Source organism: Corythoichthys intestinalis, chromosome 16 (assembly GCF_030265065.1).
Source record: "Corythoichthys intestinalis isolate RoL2023-P3 chromosome 16, ASM3026506v1, whole genome shotgun sequence".
NCBI classification, from domain to species: domain Eukaryota; kingdom Metazoa; phylum Chordata; class Actinopteri; order Syngnathiformes; family Syngnathidae; genus Corythoichthys; species Corythoichthys intestinalis.
In genome coordinates this window covers 21,997,225-22,020,483 of record NC_080410.1, presented here as the reverse complement: position 1 = coordinate 22,020,483, position 23,259 = coordinate 21,997,225, and the positions used below count along the sequence as shown (strand labels likewise).

General features: G+C 39.3%; 1 protein-coding gene across 10 annotated transcripts in view; it reads left to right on the top strand.

Annotated features, from left to right (window-relative positions):
* LOC130904821 (septin-9-like) overlaps positions 1 to 22,802 on the top strand; it is a 146,985-nt gene extending 124,183 nt beyond the window's left edge. For 7 of the 10 annotated variants that reach the window (XM_057817862.1, XM_057817866.1, XM_057817863.1 and 4 more), the window contains 9 exons: positions 7,323 to 7,514; positions 8,079 to 8,207; positions 8,328 to 8,409; positions 10,302 to 10,439; positions 11,418 to 11,535; positions 11,789 to 11,884; positions 14,643 to 14,739; positions 21,624 to 21,675; positions 21,756 to 22,802. In XM_057817862.1, coding sequence (XP_057673845.1) covers positions 7,323 to 7,514; positions 8,079 to 8,207; positions 8,328 to 8,409; positions 10,302 to 10,439; positions 11,418 to 11,535; positions 11,789 to 11,884; positions 14,643 to 14,739; positions 21,624 to 21,675; positions 21,756 to 21,897 — 1,046 coding nt within the window. In that variant the 3' untranslated portion in view covers positions 21,898 to 22,802. Of the gene's footprint in view, positions 1 to 2,411; positions 2,651 to 3,172; positions 3,257 to 7,322; positions 7,515 to 8,078; positions 8,208 to 8,327; positions 8,410 to 10,301; positions 10,440 to 11,417; positions 11,536 to 11,788; positions 11,885 to 14,642; positions 14,740 to 21,623; positions 21,676 to 21,755 lie in introns of those variants that run through there. The other 3 variants (XM_057817871.1, XM_057817869.1, XM_057817867.1) reach the window with 3 other exon arrangements.
* Positions 22,803 to 23,259: the final 457 nt, after the last annotated feature.

The following is a 23,259-nucleotide window of genomic DNA, read 5'->3' as shown; positions in this document are numbered from 1 at the left end:
CTGGCTGTCTCCAGACACCTGGGTTAACTGGCGCAGAACCGCTTCATGTCTGCACCACCTCTGTCGGAGAATGTAAGGAAATACCAAATGCTGGTTGATAGTACAATATCTTGATATCTAAGCGTTTATTGGGTCTCACAGATAACTCACTGATTTGGGTGGTCCAGGACCAAAGAATTCACTTTAATAGGGCATCTTCAAGCTTTCGAGGGGCGGGGTATTCAAGTACGAGGTACAGATGGAGGTCTACCTAATTAACAAGTACACATTTCTAAAGCAGTGCCTCTCAACTATTGAGCTGCATTTTCACGCAGTTCCAACCCACATCCATAGACAATAACAGGAAAGAGCATGTATAGTTTGTATTATTGTTGTTGAAATGTATCCTCTATCATAATTGCGCATGCTTACTTGTTAAGTGCGTTTCAGAGTAACTTATCAAGGCAACCAACAATAGCTAGCTAGCATTTAAATTAATAGACTGCATTTTTTCCAAATGTGGTTTTCATTGGTTGTAGAGGTGTCGATTAATCAACAACGAATGGATTAGCAAATTAATCAACTATTTTGATGACCAATTAATCGTTTAGGACCTTCACCCTAAACTTGTGTAAATTCGTGAAATTATAACCTATATACAACTTCTCTGTTGTAAATACCAGATTTCTTCATTGTTTTGTTAAGTCAAAGTAGGACATGAACAAAATTCTGCTTTTACTTTGGCAAACAACAATTCACATATTTGCCAATTTTCTGACATCTTACAGTTTAATCTAGCTTCTTAATGAGGCTGCAACAACTAATCGATTAATAAATTAGTTGTCAAGTTCAACGTATTTGATAATCAAATTTTGCCGGCAGCGATGAGCAGTTCCGTTTGGGTCCTTGTTTGTGTGTAAAGTGGGGGAGCGCGCGCACGCCAGTGATCAGAACAAGAGACATTCCCTGCTATGCTTAGTTGGGCTGCTGAATAACTTTACGAAGTATCGAGAGTGCTATTGTCTTGTGTGTTGTTAGATCCAGTGTACCTCCGTCATAGGTGGGTAAAGGAAGCAATTGTATTGTTTGCATTCTTTGTTGATGAGACGTTACGACTTAGCACGGAGCGTTAAGCTAGTTGGTGATTATGCTAATCAGTGTCTTAAGTGTCAGTTTGTATTGTCTTTTGGAGAAGCATATTAGCACTTGAGTTATTGTTAGATAGTAAAGTTATCTCATTTCTTTTTATAAAGAAACCACAAACATAAACCCATTAATATAACAGCTTTTAGATTCTCCTTTCAACACAAACTCTCCTTGAAACTGTAGATTGTCATACAAGAGAGTGTGCTTTAAATTTGGGTTGTATTTATGGACAACCGTTTGATGAGTAAAACTGATTCATTACAGTCTGCCTCCTCCATCTTCGATTTTGTTGTTTAGTTTGTTTAAAGAAATTAAACAAGGCATTAACACAATTTATATCAGCGCTTTGCCCACAAGAAAAAAATGTCAATAAGCATCACTTTTTATTTGAATGAACAGGACCTTTGTGTGATTTATGTACTGAGAAATTTTTTGTTTTGTACTCAGAACCTTTATTTAAAAATTTTAACAAATTTTATGTATTTAATACATTACAGTTGTAGACCACAGTTAATTCAGGAAGCTATACTAAAATATTTTTGAAGGAAATGGTCTTCCATTTTTGTCTTCATTGTTAATTACGACATGCCTAAAACAACTTCAATGTACTTTGTGAAGGTAATTGAAAAAAAAAAGTGACATTTATCCGATTGCTTAATTAATTGTCCGATTAATCGATTATAAAAAATATAATTGCAGCCCTAATTGGTTGTATTTCAGTGTACTAGGGCTGGGCAATTTGAAGATTAAAATAATAATAATAACAATTGATTGCAGTGGTCATATTCAATCAACTATATGGATATGGAGGGTGTAAATGTTTGGCAGATGTTTAACCCAATAAAAAAAAAAAAAAAATGATGTTGGTTTACAAGCTGTATTACATTCCTGGTGAGAAACTTTAAAGCTAAACTCACAACAAAGGCAATTACAGTGTTTGTATGCTAACATTCAGTTTTTTAGCGCCCACTAGCTAAATGATAATATATAATGGCAGATACAATTGTGTATATATAAAAAAAAAAAAAAAAAAAAATATGAATACATTTTTTTTTTTTTTTTTAAGATGTCATTTTCTTTGTATACTGTTGACTAAGCATAAGGAGTCACATTTTTAAATTATATTCTTAAAGGATACAACTTTAGATCCTTGTTTTCATTGAACAGCTTTAATACCAATATTGGATGCTGTTGCATTTATTGTATACCATCATAGATAAAATACAAGATGTTGTTCGCTTCCACCAAGGTTTTTGTGTTGAATCGGATACTTTTATCTTAAGTGTCTTGACATACTTCAAACATTGTTAGAACTTTCTTACATCACATAGCCATCAAAGCTCAAAGTTATGGGTACAGTGGAGGGCAGTTGTTAAATGTACGTGAAATATATACAGTGTATCTGGAGGGTCTGGAGGAAAGCCCTTATTTAGCAGTCTTTAGGTTACAAGAGGAAAAAGGTGCGCTTGAAAGACAGGAGCAGAGGGAGAGGAATGCAGGAGGTGTGGCACAGAGGTGCAGGGCAGTAAGTCACACTAAATTGCTGACTGACTGTTGCTGGAACAGGATATGGAAGCGGTGTAAAGCTCTTTCCATCGTGGGACATGGACACACAAAGGAAAATGAAAGAAAAGAATATTGTTGCTCTTGAATTAGCTTTCAATTTTCCACAGCAGAGTAATTTTACTCCCAAGTTTGTTTTTCGTTTTTTGTGGTCATCAATAGTGTGCCAAGATTTAAGTGGTCTGACCCTCATGGAGTTCTACTGATATAAACTCCCCGAGTGATGCAGAATTGAGCGGATTTAGAAAAGCTGGCTCGTTGTTCGCTGTCAGAGGGGAGTTGATTTGAAGACAGACTTGGAGTAGGATATGTGCTTCAGTGGAATCCAACAGCTGATAAATCCTTCCGCTAATGTTGTCCTTTGCTCAGACGTGTGCCTACGGGCCAGCTCAGTGTGATAAGCAGGAAAGGCTGTGATAGTATGTGAGAATGTATACGTCTCAGGTTTCCGTCTCGGTAATTTCCTTTCCATTTTCCCCTCAAGCAACAGTATGGCAAGACTTGGGTTTGGGGATCAGTGAGGAGTTGCTACAGTGCTGGCCAAAAGTATTGGCATCCCTGCAATTCTGTAAGATCATGCTCAATTTTTCCCGGAAAATTATTGCACTTACAAATGCTTTGGAAGTAATATCTTCATTTATTTTGCTTGCAATGAAAAAACACAAAAGAGAATGGGGGAAAAAATTAATCATTATCACTTTACACAAGACTCCAAAAATGGGCCGGACAAAAGTATTGGCACCCTTTGAAAAATCATGTTATCCTTCTCTAATTTGTGTAATTACCAGCACGCCTTACTTACGTGGCAATAACTAAATCACACTTGCAGCCAGTTGAAATGGATTAAAGTTGACCCAACCTCTGTCCTTTGTCCATGTGTGTACCACATTGAGCATGGAGAAAAGAAGACCGAAAAACTGTCTGAGGACTTGAGAAGCAAAATTGTGAGGAAGCATGGGCAATGTCAAGGCTACAAGTCCATCTCCAAAGACTTGTGTCGACCGTGTGCAGTGTCATCAATAAGTGTAAAGCCCATAGCAGTGTGGCTTACCTCCCTAGATGTGAAAAGAAAAATTGACGAGATATTTCAACAAAAGATTGTGCGGATGATGGATAAAGAACCTCGACTAAAATCCAAACAAGTTCGAGCTGTCCTGCAGTCCGAGGGTACAACAGTGTCAACCCGTACTGTCCGTCGGCGTCTGAATGAAAAGGGGAATCTATGGTAGGACACCCAGGAAGACCCCAATTCTGACCCAGAGACATAAAATAGCCTGGCTGGAGTTTGCCAAAACTTACCTGAGAAAGCCAAAAACGTTTTGGAAGAATGTTCCCTGGTCAGATGAGACAAAAGTAGAGCTTTTTGTGAAAAGGCTTCAACATAGTTTACAGGAAAAAAAACGAGGCCTTCAAAGAAAAGAACACGGTCCCCACAGTCAAACATGGCGGAGGTTCCCTGATGTTTTGGGGTTGCTTTCCTGCCTCTCGCACTAGATTGCTTGACCATGTGCATGGCATTATGACGTCTGAAGACTACCAACAAATTTTGCAGAATAATGATGGGCCCAGTGTGAGAAAGATGGGTCTCCCTTAGAGGTCATGGGTCTTCCAGCAGGACTATGGCAGTTTGGAGAAGGCACCCTTCAAATCTCATAGACCTGGAGCAGTTGGGCAAAGAAGAATGGTCTAAAATTCCAGCAGAGCATTCTAAGAAACTCATCGATGGATGCCGGAAGCGGTTGTTTGTAGTGTTGTATCAGTCGCGAACGATTCGTTCTTTTTGAACGAATTGTTTTGGTGAACGAGACCGAACTAATCACCATCTGCACTGATTCGTTCTATGAAGGTGGTGCTTGTTCGCTGCGTGGGAGGGCGTTGAGCAAGCGGCAGCGTCTTCTGACATCGCACACGACCAATCAGACGCCAGCCTCATCGCGGGCAGGGGAGGGAGCGGAAACAGAATCAGGGCGTCTGTCACTCACGTCCACGTGTGGCCAATAAGCAGCCAGCGTGCAGGCAGGGGGGCAAGACTGAGTTTTGTCACTTCCCGTTCATTGACTCGGTCCTCCGGTTCCTGACCTAGCTTGCTGCTAACTTGATTTTCCAGTAATGACTATGCTGTGAACGAATCAGAAAATGAAAGGAAATGACTTTGTCACATATTTGTTAACGTGGAGCCTATCAAATGCTGCTCAAACAGACAAAAACACCACACAAATCTAGCGAGCATTGTTTTGAGTAGTACTTTTCTCAACAAACTCGTGACTGCCTATGACGACATACTATCAAATTTACAGTAATTTAAAACACGGGTAGCTACGAGGCAAGCAAAAGCTGAGCTGCGGTCGCGTGACGGCAGTGAAGCGGGCAGAGAACTGTCACTATATGGAGGCTTCATGGCAGCGATATTTACCTCATATGTGCACAGAAAAAATATTTAGTATGATCACCATAATACTGATTTGCAATGAAGCTATATACATGTCAATTTTTTCCCGAGTGTTTTATTTTCTTTTCGTGTCAGCGTGTCGGGTGTTGGTTGGTTTGACAAATTATGTCAATCCGTCCATCATGTGCTACTCAAGCGCCCAAAAACAACGCACGCGGACACGGGAGATGTCGCAATATGTCTACATTTTTCTTAACAGACTAATGAGAGTAGAAAGGCGACATCGTAAAGAGCTAACAATTATTTCTCGTCAGCATTTGACGATCTGAGATGCGGGGACGACAGGGGAGCTGACCGGATTATTTTATTTATTAATACCAGTGCAAAAAAACAATATGATCACCATAATACTGATTTGCAATGAAACTGTATATACATGTAAATTTTTTCCGAGCGTTTTTTTTTTTTTTTCTTCCCGTGTCAGGTGTTGGTTGGTTTGACAAATTATGTCAATCCGTCCATCATGTGCTACTCAAGCGCCCAAAAACAAAGCACGCGGACACGGGAGATGTCGCAATATGTCTACATTTTCCTTAACAGACTAATGAGAGTAGAAAGGCGACATCGTAAAGAGCAAACAATTATTTCTCGTCAGCATTTGACGATCTGAGATGCGAGGACGACAGGGGAGCTGACCGGATTATTTTATTTATTAATACCAGTGCAAAAATTCAACACGATCATCTTAATACTAAAAAACAAAAATACAACAGAGCGAGATGTAAATATGATGTGTTGGTCGTTCCAAATTCAGAAATTAAACTTTCGATGTATTTTTATTTTCGTGACAGCAAGCATGCTGTATATGTGATTGTATATGTGATCAAGAACCTGCTAAAGAAAGTTCGTGCGCCCCCGCCCCCTACGCCCCTCACAAAAGGAAAATGTTTAACCGCGTCCTAAATCGAAATGCAAGCACGAGCCATGACTTTGAGCCCATAGAACTAGGACAGACGACGCGGAAGTTCTCCCTCGCTTTTGCAGCAGCAGGAGGGAGACGAGGCTGCCTGTGAAAGCAGAATGATACCGCCTGTCACTCATTTCTGAAACTACGACGAGCGGTGCCTGTGTGCAGGAGAGGGAGGGACCAAGCAATGTCACTTCCCGTTCAGTTATACTGCGAAGCGGTCTTTGGTGATTCGTTCGGCAACGTCACTTCCCGTTCAGTAACCGAACGATTCGTTTGGGAGGGGAGGGAGATGAGGGGGGCGAACGATTCGTTTGGGAGGGGAGGGAGATGAGGGGGGCGAACGATTCGTTGAACGATTTGTTTGAACGAATCTTTTTACTGAACGAACCGGAATGGATTCGTTTACTCAAGTGAAGGACAGATCCCGTCACTAGTTGTTTGCAGTTATTTTGACTAAAGGTTGTGCTACCAAGTATTAGGCTGAGGGTGCCAAAACTTTTGTCCGGCCCATTTTTTGGAGTTTTGTGTAAAATGATACTGATTTAATTTTTTTTTTCATTCTCTTTTGTATTTTTCATTGCAAGCAAAATAAATGAAGATATTACTACCAAAGCATTTGTAATTGCAATCCTTTTCTGGGAGAAATTGAGCATTATCTGACAGATTTGCAGGGGTGCCGATACTTTTGACCAGCACTGTATATTAATAGACCCTAAAATTCAAATCTTTTATGATGTAATTTTGTTGATGCTTGACAACCTTATTTCCAAAGTTTCTCCTCAGGCAATGGAAAAGTTTACAAATTACAATATGAAGAAATTTTCTCCTTCACAATTGTAAATGTTAATATTAGGCTTTAGATTTCATGGTTGTAAATCTTTTTCATCCTCCATTGGATTTATGTAACAGGAGTGTCTCAGACTTACATTTAGAACAGCTATCTTTTAGACAGAAGGCTGTACACTTAATAGTTAGTCTTTCAAAAATTAAGGTTTTGTTACTTTCGTTTAGGTCTCTATAGCAAATCACTGGTTTGCCTCAATTTTCATGGATTGTTTACCGTATCAAGTGCAGACCTGCATGTGGGATGGAAATTGAATGTCTTCCAAAAGGCCTCTATAAAACTCAACTTATGCTGGTTCCTGACGTTATTTATTCATTGTCAAATTACATGCATTTATTTACATGAAAAATATATCTTCCCCCCCAATCTTCTACAACCACATGTTAATGTTAATTCTTATCATCTCTCCTGTGTGTCCTGTGTTTTATCAGGGTCGGAGTTGATTTCTAGCTACAGTAACAGTGCCATGGCCGACACGGCGGTCCCTGACGCTACGGTGTCGTACGGCGACAGACCTACGGCCCCAGTGGTGGACTTCAGTTATGTGGGCATTGATGCCATCTTGGAACAGATGAGGAGAAAGGCCATGAAGCAAGGATTTGAGCTTAACATCATGGTTGTAGGTAAGAGAGAGCTTGACATCCTAAGGAATCTAGCTTTGTCTAAAGACTTAAGTGTTACATATTTGGCTTGCCTGAAATGATGTTGATTATTAATTATAACCTAATCATAACAATTATATTTCTGAGCAATGGAATCCTTTAGATGGAACATTTAAATGTCGGTTTTATCCTACTCTTAGAATATCCTGTAATTCAGTCATGTTATTTTTCTCTCTAATCAAATTCTGACAGAAAATTGTGCTCTCAAAATTAACTGTAATCACCATCCAGACACAGTAGGCTTGCTGAAACGCCTCATTCACATCATTACTGTGATCACGCCGTAATTATATGCATTTACTATCACTGCAAACATGACCGCTTTGAATTTCCAACTGTCTGAACCAACATCATACAGAATTGCATTTTCTTAACAGGTTTTCAACTTTATAATTTTAGAAGGGAAATACCCACTCTTTCAGTTGGCAGCGAGTTTTTCTTTTTTTAATATATGTCACATTCGTTTTCAAACTTTTGGTTTAGATGAAGAAATTAATTCTATTTTAACTGTTGTCATTTTCACAGGACAGAGTGGCCTGGGCAAATCCACTCTGATGAACACATTGTTTAAATCAAAAGTCAGTCGCAAGTCTGTGACGGCCACTGCTCAAGAAAAGATCCCCAAGACAATTGAAATTAAATCTATAAGTCACGGTGCGGTCCCTTACTAGATTTCTTTATTTGACACTCATTTAATCAATGTATTCTTTTCAATTTTTTGTCACAAAGAATGTACATGACTGGCATCGACTGACCCTGATTGTTTTTGTGCAGATATCGAGGAGAAGGGAGTGAGAATGAAGCTGACTGTTATCGACACACCTGGCTTTGGAGACCAGATAAACAATGAGAACTGGTACATTTAAATGTTTGTGTTACAAGAACAGCAAGGGAAATTAGTGACTTTAACCTAACTCATTGGTTGCCATTGATGGCGACAGACACCCAATCCATTTGAACTGGGAGGCCACCAAGTCAAAATGGATTGGACTTTTATCACTGTCAACTAGTATTTTTGACAGACATTTTATTATTTTACAAACTTCCACACCACATACTCAGTTAATACCATGCACACACTTTATTCTTCAAACTATAAGACACACGTAAAATTCTTTGTTTTCCCTTAAAATTGACATTGCGCCTGACGTTGTGTCTGAATCCAGCTGCTACCTGTTAAGACCGATATTAGCTCAAACAAAAACTTAGCTTTTTTTTATGCATTTGTAATTTAGTTTATAGGTATATTTAGCTGTTTTTTGTGGGAATATGTGTTTGAACCATTAGTTAAGAGCATTATTTGAAAAAAATTAGCATTTAATTTAGGGCTGTCAAACAATTAAAATTTTTAATCGAGTTAATTACAGCTTTAAAATTAATTAATCGTAATTAATCGCAATTCAAACCATCTATAAAATATGCCATATTCTTCTGTAAATTATATATATATTCTGTAAAATGTTGGAATGGAAAGATAAGACACAAGATGGATATATACATTCAACATACGGTACATATGGACTGTAGTGGGCATTTCACTCTACTGTCATTTAAATCTGTCTATGCTGTCCTCACTCCGAAGCGTCTACTTTTTCCAAAGCTAGACAGCTAGTGAACGACGCCTTAATAATCAGACTTCTTCCTTTTTCATCTGATTTATTTATAAAATGGCCTCAAACCACTGTCCTCTTTAGACCGTAGTGAAACTACAAAAAAAAGTACACAAGCATTGCATTAGCAACAACGTTAGCTTAGCACGCTATACAGGTTCACTAAACATAAACAAAAAGCGTCTCATACAAAAAATATAACATTTCGCTTACTAACATAATATGTACATTCTTTACAACAACCATACTTACGGACAAATCTTGTCCAAGGATCATATAAGCACAACATTACAACGTAGGCGTCAGCCCGAGATGTCGTGCAGCCATATTGAACTGGCAAGAAAGCAATAAACCATGTCGCAAAGCGACCATAAGAGTTCGCTGTTAGACAGCACAAAAAACCTTGCTGTAAAACTTACCAAAAGGCAGAATACTGTCTGAGCGGGACATGTGCGTTAATTGCGTCAAATATTTTAACGTGATTAATTAAAAAAATTAATTACCGCGCGTTAACGCGATAATTTTGACAGCCCTAATTTAATGGCATTAAAGCTAGAAGGCTTTTGCTACAGGAATGTAAGTTAGCCAATTGTTTTGTTGTACTTAGTTCCTCATTTATTTTTTCATACCGTTTGAGGCTCAGCTCAGATATTTGAATTTTTAATGTTCCTTATCCAATTACTCGATTTTACGAACTAACTAGTTCATCGATTAATCAACTACTAAAATAATCGATAACTTCAGACCTAAATTAAATAAATTCGGGCTCCGAGGCTGGACACGTCCCTGGAATGAAACTAACAAAGTTGGTTCTAATCCATCCATGATTATTGTAGAAGTAGCAATTAGTTTGTGTCCTCACAAAAAAAGAACAACGACAACAAAGCGAGGGAGACCTTGAACCCTCCATCCGGGCAGTCTCAAAATGTTATCAGGGCTGGCAGTGTACAGGTTAAAGCCAGAACCAAAAGTGCTTTTCCAGCTCTTTAGTTATCATAATACATTTCCTTTTTGTGATGATTGTTAACATACTTTCTGAACAGATATCTCCCGTCTTTGTTCTTTTCCTATGATGACAGTCATTGATTTTTCTTTTGTTTTTTCCTGTCCATCCTCCTGTTGCTCCACCATTGACCAGCTGGCAGCCCATCATGAAATTTATTAACGACCAATACGAGGCGTATCTGCAGGAGGAGATAAACATTAACAGGAAGAAGAGGATCCCGGACTCTAGAGTCCATTGCTGCATATATTTCATCCCACCTACTGGACACTGGTGAGGGCACATTCAAGCACAAATTTGTTCATAGTGACGCAGGCACACGTTTTGATTTTAGGTTTTGACAGAAAAACACACAGGCACACAATACAGCCTACACGCCTGGAGCGGTGCCTTACTTGTCAGCATTTTCTATGTAAATTAGCGTGGAACATCAGTAGTCTTTTTGAGCACACACACGTTTCCTCTCAGTATTTAGCAACATATCCCAGAACACAAACATGTAGAGGGAAGAAAGGCTTGCCAAGCCCTGCAGCAGCAGCTAAAAAAATCCCAACGTTTCTCTTTCCGGATCCCTTGTAGAAAGACATCTGGTTATGATCCAACAGCAGACACACATTTGGTTAAACCCCTCACTGTGTGCGGCTCGAGGGCTCTGTGTGCACACAGAATAAATTGGGTGATGGCGCGCAGTCTCGTCATTCTCTGTGTAGTTTTACCACATTTCAGCTTTGCGAAATGTTGGGTGTTGTCAAATCTCACACTAGATAATACTGTTGAATGCCCTCTTGTGGCTTCTTTCTAGTCAAGCGTGGGGTGAATGTCAATGTGTATGTGTGGGTGCCCTGTCTGGTAATGTAGCAAGCAGTTGTCACTTGGGCAGAGCGGCAGCAGCTGCTTAGTGTTGGCCTAATGGAAAGAACCGAGAGTACGGACGAGAGAGACTAAATATCTGTGTGTGTCTCTGGGATGTTCAGTCAATTTGGCACTTGAATTTGTTTGAGAGTGTTATTGCATGAGTGCACCAGGCTTTTTGTGTTCACACGGGCAGTCTGTTAAAGAGTTATTAGCCAGGCTGCTGCCATGAACGACAGGAGCTCCTTAACAGGTCACTATTCTCTAAACCTGCACAAACACATCACCAGAGAAAAGTAGGTCATGAATGTGTCTGACCTCTGGTGGAGCATCCTTGTACTGCACATTAATTTCTTTGTGTCCTTACACTTGTGGTTCTTATTTCCTATTTCTACATAGTCTGCGGCCTCTTGATGTGGAGTTCATGAGGCGTCTGAGTAAGGTCGTCAATATAGTTCCAGTTATTGCTAAAGCGGATACGCTCACCCTAGAGGAGAGGGACTTCTTTAAAAAGAAGGTAACGTCTACATACTCACTTTTGTGTCCTCACTGTCTTGTAAAAAGGCTAAAACCCACACTCATTAGTTCATATTCCTTTTATAGATAACCCTTGTGCATATTATAGCCCGTTTTATATGATTCAAGGCTACACTAGGATGTTTGCTTGAGGAATCCAGCAAATTAATTCCAGACCTTGATAGCTTCCAAAACTCTTTGTTTTGTCATTGTTTGACTTGAGCCTTTGTTTTGTCATTGTTTAACTTGAGCAGATTAGGGAAGAGCTGCGAGCCAACGGGATTGACATATACCCCCAGAAAGAGTTCGACGAGGATACCGAGGACAGAATGATCAACGAGAAGATCAGGGTGAGAATCTGAACGTCCACGGACAGAAAGGCTTGTAGTTCTTAGAACAGTGGTTCTTAACCTTGCTAAAGGTACCAACCCCACAAGTTTCACATGTGGATTCACCGAACCCTTCGTAATTATATAATAAAGCAATTTTTTTTAAAAATTCAAAACCAATATATCTAACCTAGGAAGCAAATAATTTAGCAAATTACGGTCAAAATTTGCCTCATTTAGACAGCATGATTTATAAACAGGTAAAAATTTGAGACCACGGTGCCCATCGGTCTGTTGTATTCCCTCATATCAAGTGTGAGTCAACCTTCCACTGAGCAAACCAGTTCCTTCTCCAATCAGATCAAGGACTCGCAGTTAAAATAAATGGATTAAGCCTGTAAATTATCTTTACCTTCGCCGAACCCATTAGACTTACTCACCGAACCCTTGGGGTTCACCTAACCCAGGTTAAGAACCAGTGTCTTAGAAGATAAGCGTTATTATGAGTTAAAATAATTTGATATTGAATCCCCTCTTGATGTTTTCATTCTTATACAATTTGTAAAATTAGTTTAACTAGTAGGTCGCCATTGTTGTTGACGTCGCAGGGCGGTGACGTCACATGGTTACGCTGCCGGGCTTCCAGAGTATGACTCTAGCGACATAAACATGTCAGCTGTTCAACCCTTTCAATTTTAACCCGAGAGGAACATTAATGAGCGTGACAGCACTGTCGATATTTCACAAAAGGAGCAGCAAAAGCAAAATGAACAGGAAAGACTGGATGAGACGAGACGAGGAAAAAAAACTGTGTTCTGCCAAAATGTGCTACACCAGCGAAACGTCTACAAGAGGCGAATTTTACACCCAAAGTACTAGCGTGCGCTTTCAGTTTGTTCAGCTTGTGGGCAAACCGCTCCTCAAGGGCCGCAGTGGGTCCTGGTCTTTGTTACAACTGATTCAGCACATGCAGTTTCACCAATAATAAATCCGGAGAAACAAGAATCACCTGATTGCAATCAACTGATTGCACTTGTATGACACCAGATTGGTGAAAAGGTTTCCTCTTGATAGGTTACAACAAAAATCCGCACCCACTGCGGCCCTTGGTGGAATAGTTTGCCCACCCCTGGTTTAGATGCATTTAGACAACTTAGTAAATATGCCTTAAGAAAATACTTAAACGTAGTAATATCAAATAAGGGTGGTTTAAATACGCTACGTGACTAATGTGGTCAATCTGCTTTAAAGCTACCACAAAAAACACAATGCTTAAAAGTATGAGCGGGAAACACATGCAAAAAGTATTTTGAGGCGATAAAAAGGTAATAAAAGACTCAATAAAAACACAAATAGTATGTACTCGCTGCTTTCAACCAATATGCGCATGTGTTGACAGTCTTGCCGCGTAGAAGGAATTGGAGTAAACCGGTAGTGTTTGTGTGATGACATTGACAATCTATGTCATCACCAGAGGTTGCGCTAGACTTTTTCATTGTCTGTCATTTTGACTGACAGGGTCATAAAAATCCGGTCATAATCTATTTTAACCCGTCAATTAAATTTTTAAAATGATGATAATGACATTGTGGTGACCCTTTGTTTGGCATAATTCACCTTCCGTACTTGTGTGTCCATTTGGCCGAGCGCGTTACCGGCTACGACAGTCACGTGACAGAGACACATAAGAGCCGCGCGCGGTCCCCTCACTATCCACTCGCTCTCGCTATATGATTGGCCGAAGAGTCGAAATGCTCTCCCGTGAAATGCCCGTTTAAAAATGTTCCCGTTGTTACTTCTTACGTTCGCTTATAAGTGCCCATTTAAAAAGGAAAAGCGATGGATGATACTACACACAGAGCGTATTATTAACAAATGTTAAAGTTGTATAATCATATAGCGAGAATAAGGAACGTCACTGACAAGCGCAGGCCCCCGCGAGTGGATAGTGAGGGGTCTAGGATAGTGCGCCTACAGCTAACAAGACTCTTAACATTGCATACCGCTTCAACATATTCAATAGTATTTAGTTTTCATTCATTTTAAATTAATATTCTGTCCGACAGAGAATCCACACCGTGCCATCACACATCAAGCAGATGAATATGTCACTTTTTCTCCGCAGTGACAAAAACAGCTAACTGTGGCCCCAGTAGTTAGGTAGCCTACCATATATAGCATATGGAACAATGAAATTAACAGTTCACCTGCTGTGGCCTGAACGTAGTCTCACACTTTCCTCCTGGTGCGCATGGACTTGAATTGCGTGCCCGCTTGTGCAGTCCCTGTTTTTTCACCTCTTTTATCAACACCATCGTCGTTTTGGGGCTTTTTGAAGAAACTTCGGACACTCAGTTGCCTTGACATTTTTCAGAGTAAGGCCAACGACGTCATGCATCAAGAGAGACAATAGCTAATTAATAAGCTCACTCGCGACCCTGCGGTCTGGGGTGTGAATTGCAACCGGTCAAAATGACGGATGGATTTCAGTTTTTTCCGTCACCGTTTTAAAAAATCGGTCAACGACGGAAAATATTCGGTTAACGCGACCCCTGGTCATCACCCTGAGCCTCCATTGCGCGCATCACACATGGTGCCCTCTCTTAGGTCAAAATATGTACTGAATATTATAGATTTTTAAATCAATGGCAATATTTATGTGGTCTAATAACATATTTTAGTTAAAGAGAACAATTGTGGCTTATTAGAGCCTACAAGTCCGAGGTTCCCTTTTAACATCACCACAAACTGCGTCAGTGACCAATTTGTGTGTCTGCAGGAAATGATCCCATTTGCTGTTGTGGGCAGCGATCAGGAGTACCAGGTCAATGGCAGGAGATTGCTGGGGAGAAAAACCAAGTGGGGAACAATTGAAGGTACAACCTCTTCGACAGTCCTCCTCTTGTCATACTGCTGATCTACAGTAGCTTCGTTTAACACAAATTTGGATTCTGTCAGAGGCAATTGATAAGCTCAACTTTATTCATATATAGTGTTCTCACATCAGCCATGAACAAAACAAAGCAATGAGATGATCATTATTTGAACTTCTCCATTACCAGAAAACTAAAATGCTCAATATTAGAGGTGCAACAGTTAATCGATTTATCGACAACTATTTTAAAAACCAATTAATCGTTTAGGACCTTCTTCACGATAAAATTGTCTAAATTCTTGAAATTATAACGTATGCATTATATTAGGGGTGTCAAACGATTAAAATTTTTAATCAAGTTAATTACAGTTCAAAAATTAATGAATCGCAATTAATCGCAATTCTATAAAATATGCCATATTTTTCTGTAAATTATTGTTGAAATGGAAAGATAAGACACAAGATGGATATATACATTCAACATACGGTACATAAGTACTGTATTTCTTTATTATAACAATAAATCAACAAGATGGCATTACCATTATTAACATTCTGTTAAAGCGATCCATGGATAGAAAGACTTGTAGTTCTTAAAAGATAAATGTTAGTACAAGTTATAGAAATTTTATATTAAAACCCCTCTTCATGTTTTCGTTTTAATAAAATTTGTAAAATTTTCAATCAAAAAATAAACTAGTAGCCCGCCATTGTTGATGTCAATAATTACTTACACAATGCTCATGGGTCCTGAAGCCTATAAAATCAGTCGCACCCAAGCGCCAGCAGAGGGTGACAAAACTCCGATAAACACAACAGTCAAGTACACATTTCACTGTGCTGTCATTTTAATCTGTTTGAGCGGGGCATTTGTGCGTTAATTGCGTCAAATATTTTAACGTGATTAATTCAAAAAATTAATTACTGCCCATTAACGCATAATTTTGACAGCCCTACATTATATATAACTTCTCAGTTGTAAATATCAGATTTTTCATTATATTTTTAATAGGGCTGTCAAACGATTAAAATTTTTAATCGAGTCAATTACAGCTTAAAAATTAATTGATCGTAATTAATCGCAATTAATCGCAATTCAAACCATCTATAAAATATGCCATATTTTTCTGTGAATTAAATATATATTCTGTAAAATAAATTGTTGGAATGGAAAGATAAGACACAAGATGGATATATACATTCAACATACGGTACATAAGGACTGTAGTAGGCATTTCACTCTACTGTCATTTAAATCTGTCTATGCTGTCCTCACTCCGAAGTGTCTACTTTTTCCAAAGCTAGACAACTAGTGAACGACGCCTTAATAATCAGACTTCTTCCTTTTTCGTCTGATTCATTAATAAAATGGCTTCAAACCATTGTCCTCTTTAGACCGTCGTAAAACTACAAAAAAAAGTACACAAGCATTGCATTAGCAACAATGTTAGCTTAGCACGCTATACAGGTTCACTAAACATAAACAAAAAGCGTCTCATACAAAAAATATAACATTTCGCTTACTAACATAATATGTACATTCTTTACAACAACCATACTTACGGACAAATCTTGTCCAAGGATCATATAAGCACAACACTACAACGCATGTCGCAAAGCGACCACAAGAGTTCGCTGTTAGACAGAACAAAAAGCCTTGCTGTAAAACTTACTAAAAGGCAGGATAATGTCTGAGCGGGACATGTGCGTTAATTGCGTCAAATATTTTAACGTGATTAATTTAAAAAATTAATTACCGCGCGTTAACGCGATAATTTTAACAGCCCTAATTTTTAAGTCAAAGTAGCACATGAAAAAATCTGCTTTTACCTTGGAAAACAACAATTCACATTTTTGCCAATTTTCAGACATCTTACTATCAAGACTAGTTTCTTAACAAGGCTGCAACAACTAATCGTTTGAAATCGATTCATAAATTAGTTGCCAACGAAACTGATTGCAAGCTATGAGCAGTCCCGTTTGGGTCCTTGTTTTGTATGTAAAGTGGGGCTGCACGCGTGCGTGCCAGCAAGAGAGAGTTAGCTACTACACTCAAGTTGGGTTGCTGAATCAATAATTTTATTACGAAATGTCGAGTGTTAGATTGTCTTTTGTGTTGTTAGATCCTGAAAACAATTGCATTGTTTCTATTTTTTGTTAATGAAACATTACTACTTATCACGGAGCGCTGAGCTGTCGCGATTATGCTAATCAGTGTCCTAAGTGTCCGTTTGTATTGTGTTTTGGAGAAGCATATTGGCACTTCAGTTATTGGTAGGTAGTAAAGTTGAAAGTAAAGAAACCACACACATAAACCTATTCATAAAATAGATTAGTCTCAAATTCCCATTCAAACTGTAAATTGTCATACAAGAGAGTGTGCTCTGAAATTGGATTGTCTTCATTGTTACTTACAACATGCCTAAAACAACTTTAAGTTAAGCTGTGAAGGTAATTGAAAAAAGTGACATTTTTCAGATTTGTCATTTAATTAATTGGCTGATTAATCGATTATAAAAATAACCGTTAGTTGCAGCCCTACTCAAAATAATGCATGTTAGTTGTATACAAAAACTACAAAAGAATTTTAACTTTATGATGCAAAAAAATGTCAGTTCCTGATGTTATTTGAGGACAGTACAAGTACTGTTTTATTACTACTCTACTATTCGCCAGTAAAGTTGTATATGAGGAAAAGATCATCTGAGGATAAGTCGTTTGACAAATATTTGATTGTTTTATAAAACAATGCCATTTTGAGATTGGTGTCATGCTCTCTGCAGCTGATACAGGCCTTATGCAGACACAGGCAGCAGAGCTGTCATCAATAATAACTGAATAATAGCTGTGCTGGTTAACAGTAATTTTCACTTGTATACTTAATCATATTATCGTTCCATACAGGAGGCAGTGTTTCTCTACCAAATGTCTCATAAAGGAAGTTTCATTTCCTGCTGTGTGTCGACACATGCAACCCTATCTCTACCTAGAGGTGCCAAATAAATGACGTTGTCAGATGAATGTAATGAGAGAGCTCTATTTTAAAAATGGCTACTTATATACAGTATATGGCGGAAAACACTCAGGTGACTTGAAGTTGTGCTCTGAGACCCCCAATTTGGCCAAATTTAAAAATTGTCCTATATGCACGTGTGATACATCATTGAAAAGCTTAAAATCTGTTTTCTGGGGGACGAACAATTTTGAACGGGAGGGCATTTAAAAATAATAATTTTTAAACAGCGAAACCCTAACTGGAGGTGAGAGCATGCGACAGCATAATTAAAGACGTCATGATTTTAACGAGATATTACCGCGTACTTACCTTCTTACCTTGTTTTCTTCCAAAAACTCCACACAGCATGTATCATCGAGTGTCAAGACACAGATGTGAATGGCCACAGCCGGATTTTGGTGGGATTTTATGTGTGAAACATAGTAATATAACAAGGGGCGCGATGCAGAAATCGCAGACATCAGGGAGTGGTAGAGATGTTCTTTTTCATATATTTATATATTTACCCTTTTAAATTATTATTATTTTTTTTTCATTTTTTCTTCGTTTGGATGGATTATTTATCATCTAACATATAGGGGAAAATGCGACAGTGACAAAAAAAAAAAAAATTAAGCCATAGTTATGATGTAGATATCTGACTTATTTACAGACACCATTTTTTTCATTGCAACGCAATTTGTTTAAAATATGCAAGTGAATAATTTTTTTAAGTCGTTTTTTTTTTTTCTTTTTAATGAAATATTAGACATCAATTAATGATTCTAAGCTAAAAATGACCAACATTTCGAATAATAAATATAATTACCTTCATTTTATGGCTGGGTCGAAACCAAAGCGGTTGCGCAACGTCTGTAAACAGGGGTTTCCAGGGTAAAACGGACAAATTAAAAATAGTTTGGGGGCTAAATGCACCATGAATCTGCTATTGCAGCATATAGACAAATTGGAGTGGGACCCTCTTGGTACCTCACGATACAATACGATTTGTGACACAAAGCTCATGATAACGATGACCTGACGATATGGCGATATAACGACTAGCGATACATTGGTCAGGAAATCATTCTAGGATATTCTACAAGCAACTAATAAACAGAAAAATACAATTTTCATCCTTCGGCTGTGTGTTTATCACTCGTAGATCCAATCCATTTGAACTGGGAGGGTGGCCACTAGAGGTGTGCATCGGCACTGCCCTCACGATTTGATTCGATTCGATTCAGAGGGTCACGATTCGATTCGGTTCGATTCGGCAATCCAGCCCGACCCAACACGGCACGCTGGTATTGAAGCCCGACCAGCTTGGAGTGACGCGGAAAAAAAAAAAACGCAGCAGCAGCAGCAATTTATGTTCATTTCTTCGAGTTGGCAGAAAAAACGCAAGTTTTCTTAATGTTTAAATAGTCTACATATTTGTATGATCATTATAAAAGCATTTACACACTGAAATTTCGGGTTTGGGCACAAGATCTAACCTCTAAGAGATAGGACATAACAACAAAGGCTGAAGCGGAGAAAGAGGGAGCGAGAACGATTCTTGATGCACCTAAGACATTGAAAGCAGACATCTGGAGACATTTTGGCTTCTACGAGGTTGGTGGGAAATTTGACCAGAGTTATGCAGTGTGTAAAAAATTAAACATGAGAATAATAATACAAATGGGGAAACTAAATCTGTTGCATCACCGGAATTGCGCAGGGAAGATTTTGGAACGTACTGATACAGTATATTTTAAAATGCGCTGAATCGATTCGGCTTGTTGCCCGCATCGAATCGAATCTTCCATGCCCCGCATTGATTATTGTTGACACCACTTGACTGGCCACCCTCCCACTTCAAACGGATTGAATGTCTATGACCGTCAGTGGCAGCCATTGTCAGGCAATGAGGTAATTTTGGGCCATTTAAGGTCATTTACCTGTTGATTTTCAGTTACTTCCTGTTGATTTGGGGGTATTTTATGGGTCACTTCCTGTTTATTTTGAGTTACAGAAGAGGAAGTGACCAGGGAATCACCCAAATAAATAGGCAGTGACTCAAACTCAACGGGAAATGACCTGTAAATGCCCTAAAATGAACAGCAAGGGACCTGTAAATGCCCCGAAAATCGGAACGAATGACTGTGAATGCGCTCGCTTTGAATGAACGAACGTTCCCAGTCTCAATGACTTGGGGGTCCAGCACCGTCAATGGCAGCCTTAAGGCCGAGTTATACTTCCGCGTCAGACCTACGCCGTCAAGGAAGAATCGAGTTACGACCCTACGCCGTAGCCTGACGCGCACCTCTCGATTTTTCTAACCTTCGCGTCGCGTAGACGCGTAGACGTAGCGAAAACGGACTGTGATTGGTCCGCTCAGACTGTTGTTTCCGGGCGAAAACACCGCCCTTGTAGAATAGAATCAAACATTATTTTCTACACGCAAAAATGCACCAAGCCGACGGGAGTATCATCGAAGAGCAAGTCTCGTCAAGAAATTATTATTGTGACTGCCAAATGGCAAGGTCGGCGATCGAAAAAATAAATAAATGGAAGAACCACCGAGACGTGGGTGGTCGGAACCGAGTGGCCACACGAAGCGGTGACACAGTCGGCCAAAAACTGCCAACTTTTTATCACTTTATGTCGTATTTTTGGTTGGTGCACTTCATCATTTACTGTGTACATATGTTTCAAGTATATGAAAAATAAAGCACAGATTTGGTGTCAAAAGAGTTGTTTTGATCTTTAATTTTCAATAACAGACAGTTCACACACATAATACATCATCACTGATTGAGAGTGCCTCGGTGCTTTTTATGATAACCTTAAAATCAAGCCTCCCAACGCAGTTTGGGAAGTTCCCTAGACGCCAGAAATCTGCTATGGCTTCCCACTGGCTGGTTGTAGGACACGGCAAACAAATCAGGCTGGAGGGCTTTGCAGACCTTGAACGCAGTGCTCGACGCCAGTTTGAAGCTAGCCGCCACAGCTAGCTCTCTCCACCCGAGTCTAAAACTCTCTGTGCGGCATCAAAAGTCGGCCACACCGCCTCGAAACCGTCTTCTGCGTCGCCTGCCCGTCAACATTTGTATGTTCAATATTTATTTAGTGTTGATGAGCAGAATATTTACTTTCAAGAGTTCCATCTTGCATTGTTTATTTTTTCTCCGGCTAGCGGAAGTAAACAAGCATGCCCCAAAACCGTACAAACATAACGCCACATCCCTCTAGTGGCTTGGCGGTGAATTACAGAGCAACGCGTTCCCTCACCGCAGAACTATCGAATGTCGAATGACGCCGTAGTCGCTACGCTGTCACCGCAACGCGGGAGTATAACTCAGGCTTTAGAGTTAACTGAGACACTATTATGGTGGAAGATTTTGGTAGCAACTTGTTTTTTTTTTTTTTTTTTTTTGGGGTGTTTTTGAACATTGACACCTTCTAAAAGGAATCTCGATTCTTGACAGGAGCATATTGATAACCTTGTTGGATACAAAGTATCACAATATATCACCATTTCGATATTTTGTCACACCCCTAATAATAATATTATTCTATCAAACACAACAGTTCTTTTGGCTTAAAATACAGCGATTTATTTTAAAGAGGGGTGCAAGAGCAGAAACTGCATTTTCAGTCTTGTCTGTGTTTTCCGCCATATATATTTGCTCTAAATAATTTGTATCCTGGCCATGTTTTTGAAGTGCATTTTAGTTTCATGAATGAGTATTTAGCTGGAAATATGAGGCATTGACATGCTGTTTTCAATTAAATGTGGGCATTTATCATAACTGACGCTCACCAAGTACAAAAGAAAATGAGCGAGCCTTGTTCATTTTTGACTGGTCATGGTCACTTATAACATTTTCTCCGTCCTTCATCAGTTGAAAACATAGCCCACTGTGAATTTGCCTTTTTACGGGATCTTCTTATCAGGTGAGCAAGTTTTCCCGTACAGTCATCTCTCCACCTACATGTCACATTCTGATACATTATATGTATGTATACCTTCCCAGAACCCATATGCAGAACATAAAGGACATCACCAGCAGCATCCACTACGAAATGTACCGCGTGAGGCGCCTTAATGAGAACAACACGGCGGCGCCTCAAGCCAACGGCGTGCCTGAACATCATTTAACTGCCCACGAGATGTAGAAACCACCTGGTCCTCAACCCCCTTATTTGTACAAACTTTGGCCCACCCTATACTGGTGGATTCGAAACAAACAAGCCTGAGAATTAGAGGCGGTTGTGTCCTTTCTATGACTTTCTCAATGTCCTGGATGACAAGAGTGAAGAAATGTCTCGATTCTTCCCACAGTCCCTGCAGGTTTAACCAACATGTGGCCTCACTCCAGGTGCCAAACAGGAACTGACATCCCACTATATTCCATGTTTTTATCTTGTTCACATTTTATGCTTTCTCCAGTTTGTTTGGATGCTTTTTGCAGCGCTTCTTAGAGTTTACCAGTTCCCCATGGTCATGCACCGCCTGCAAATCTGTGTGTGGACAGCACCGTGTGAATGTGTGTGGCAGGGTTCAGTGCACAAAAAACGGTCACGGAGAAGGGTTAAAAAATGGCACATACAGTAACTCTCACTTAGCAACAAGGTGTTTCTGCTTGGGTCACATGTACATAACATCAGGACCTTGGTGTATTTCTCATTTTAGTAATACCTGCCACTGTTTTTATTCAAAGAGTGATTTAATGAGTTGGTATTTATGCACCATATCAAATGTGAATATTGCTTGTCCATTTCTTCACCTAATTTCCAAGACAATCTTCTAAGGCTAACTCAATGGTGCCCTATTTATTGGCGAATGTTGTGGAAGCCGCGTTCCCTATGTTTAAACATTTTTCCATTATCTCCCATTGTTTATAAGGATACAAAGCCCATTTTATTGGATTTACCAGCAAGTATGCCTGTTTGTCTTGTTTAAATCCAAAAGCTGCCATATTCTTGTGTATTCTTTTGTTTGCTTCTTTTGTACTTTTTATTATTGATAATAACAAAATGGCCTTTATCTTATTTTAAGAAATAAAGATTGTTGTTGTAAATATGTCTTGGTTTTTTTGTAATCCTTGGCTATTTAGCCTGAAGGTTCCGCACACCAGGTGAGTTTATTTGGTTTGATTGTGAGCGTAATTGTCATAGTTGAGTGTTTACAAAGTCACATCATTAAGCACTTACTAGATTAGCCTTCAAAATCAATGCAGATGCCCGCAAGGTCAGCATTGGCCTGATAAACACTTATTACATGTTTGGGTCTCATATTCCCCAGTGGGAGACAATTGGAAGTCAGAGGCTGTGTGGACGTCAACACCCTCAGGTAATTACACACTGCAGGAGATTTGCCTTATGATTACATGGACATCAAATGGACACAGATTTCTATCAGCATTTGTCTGGTTGATTTTAGGTATAAAAAAAAATGCGCAAATTAACAACTCTTAACCCTTACAAGGCATTTAACTCGATGGCTGCCATTGACTGCACTGGACGTCCAATCTATTA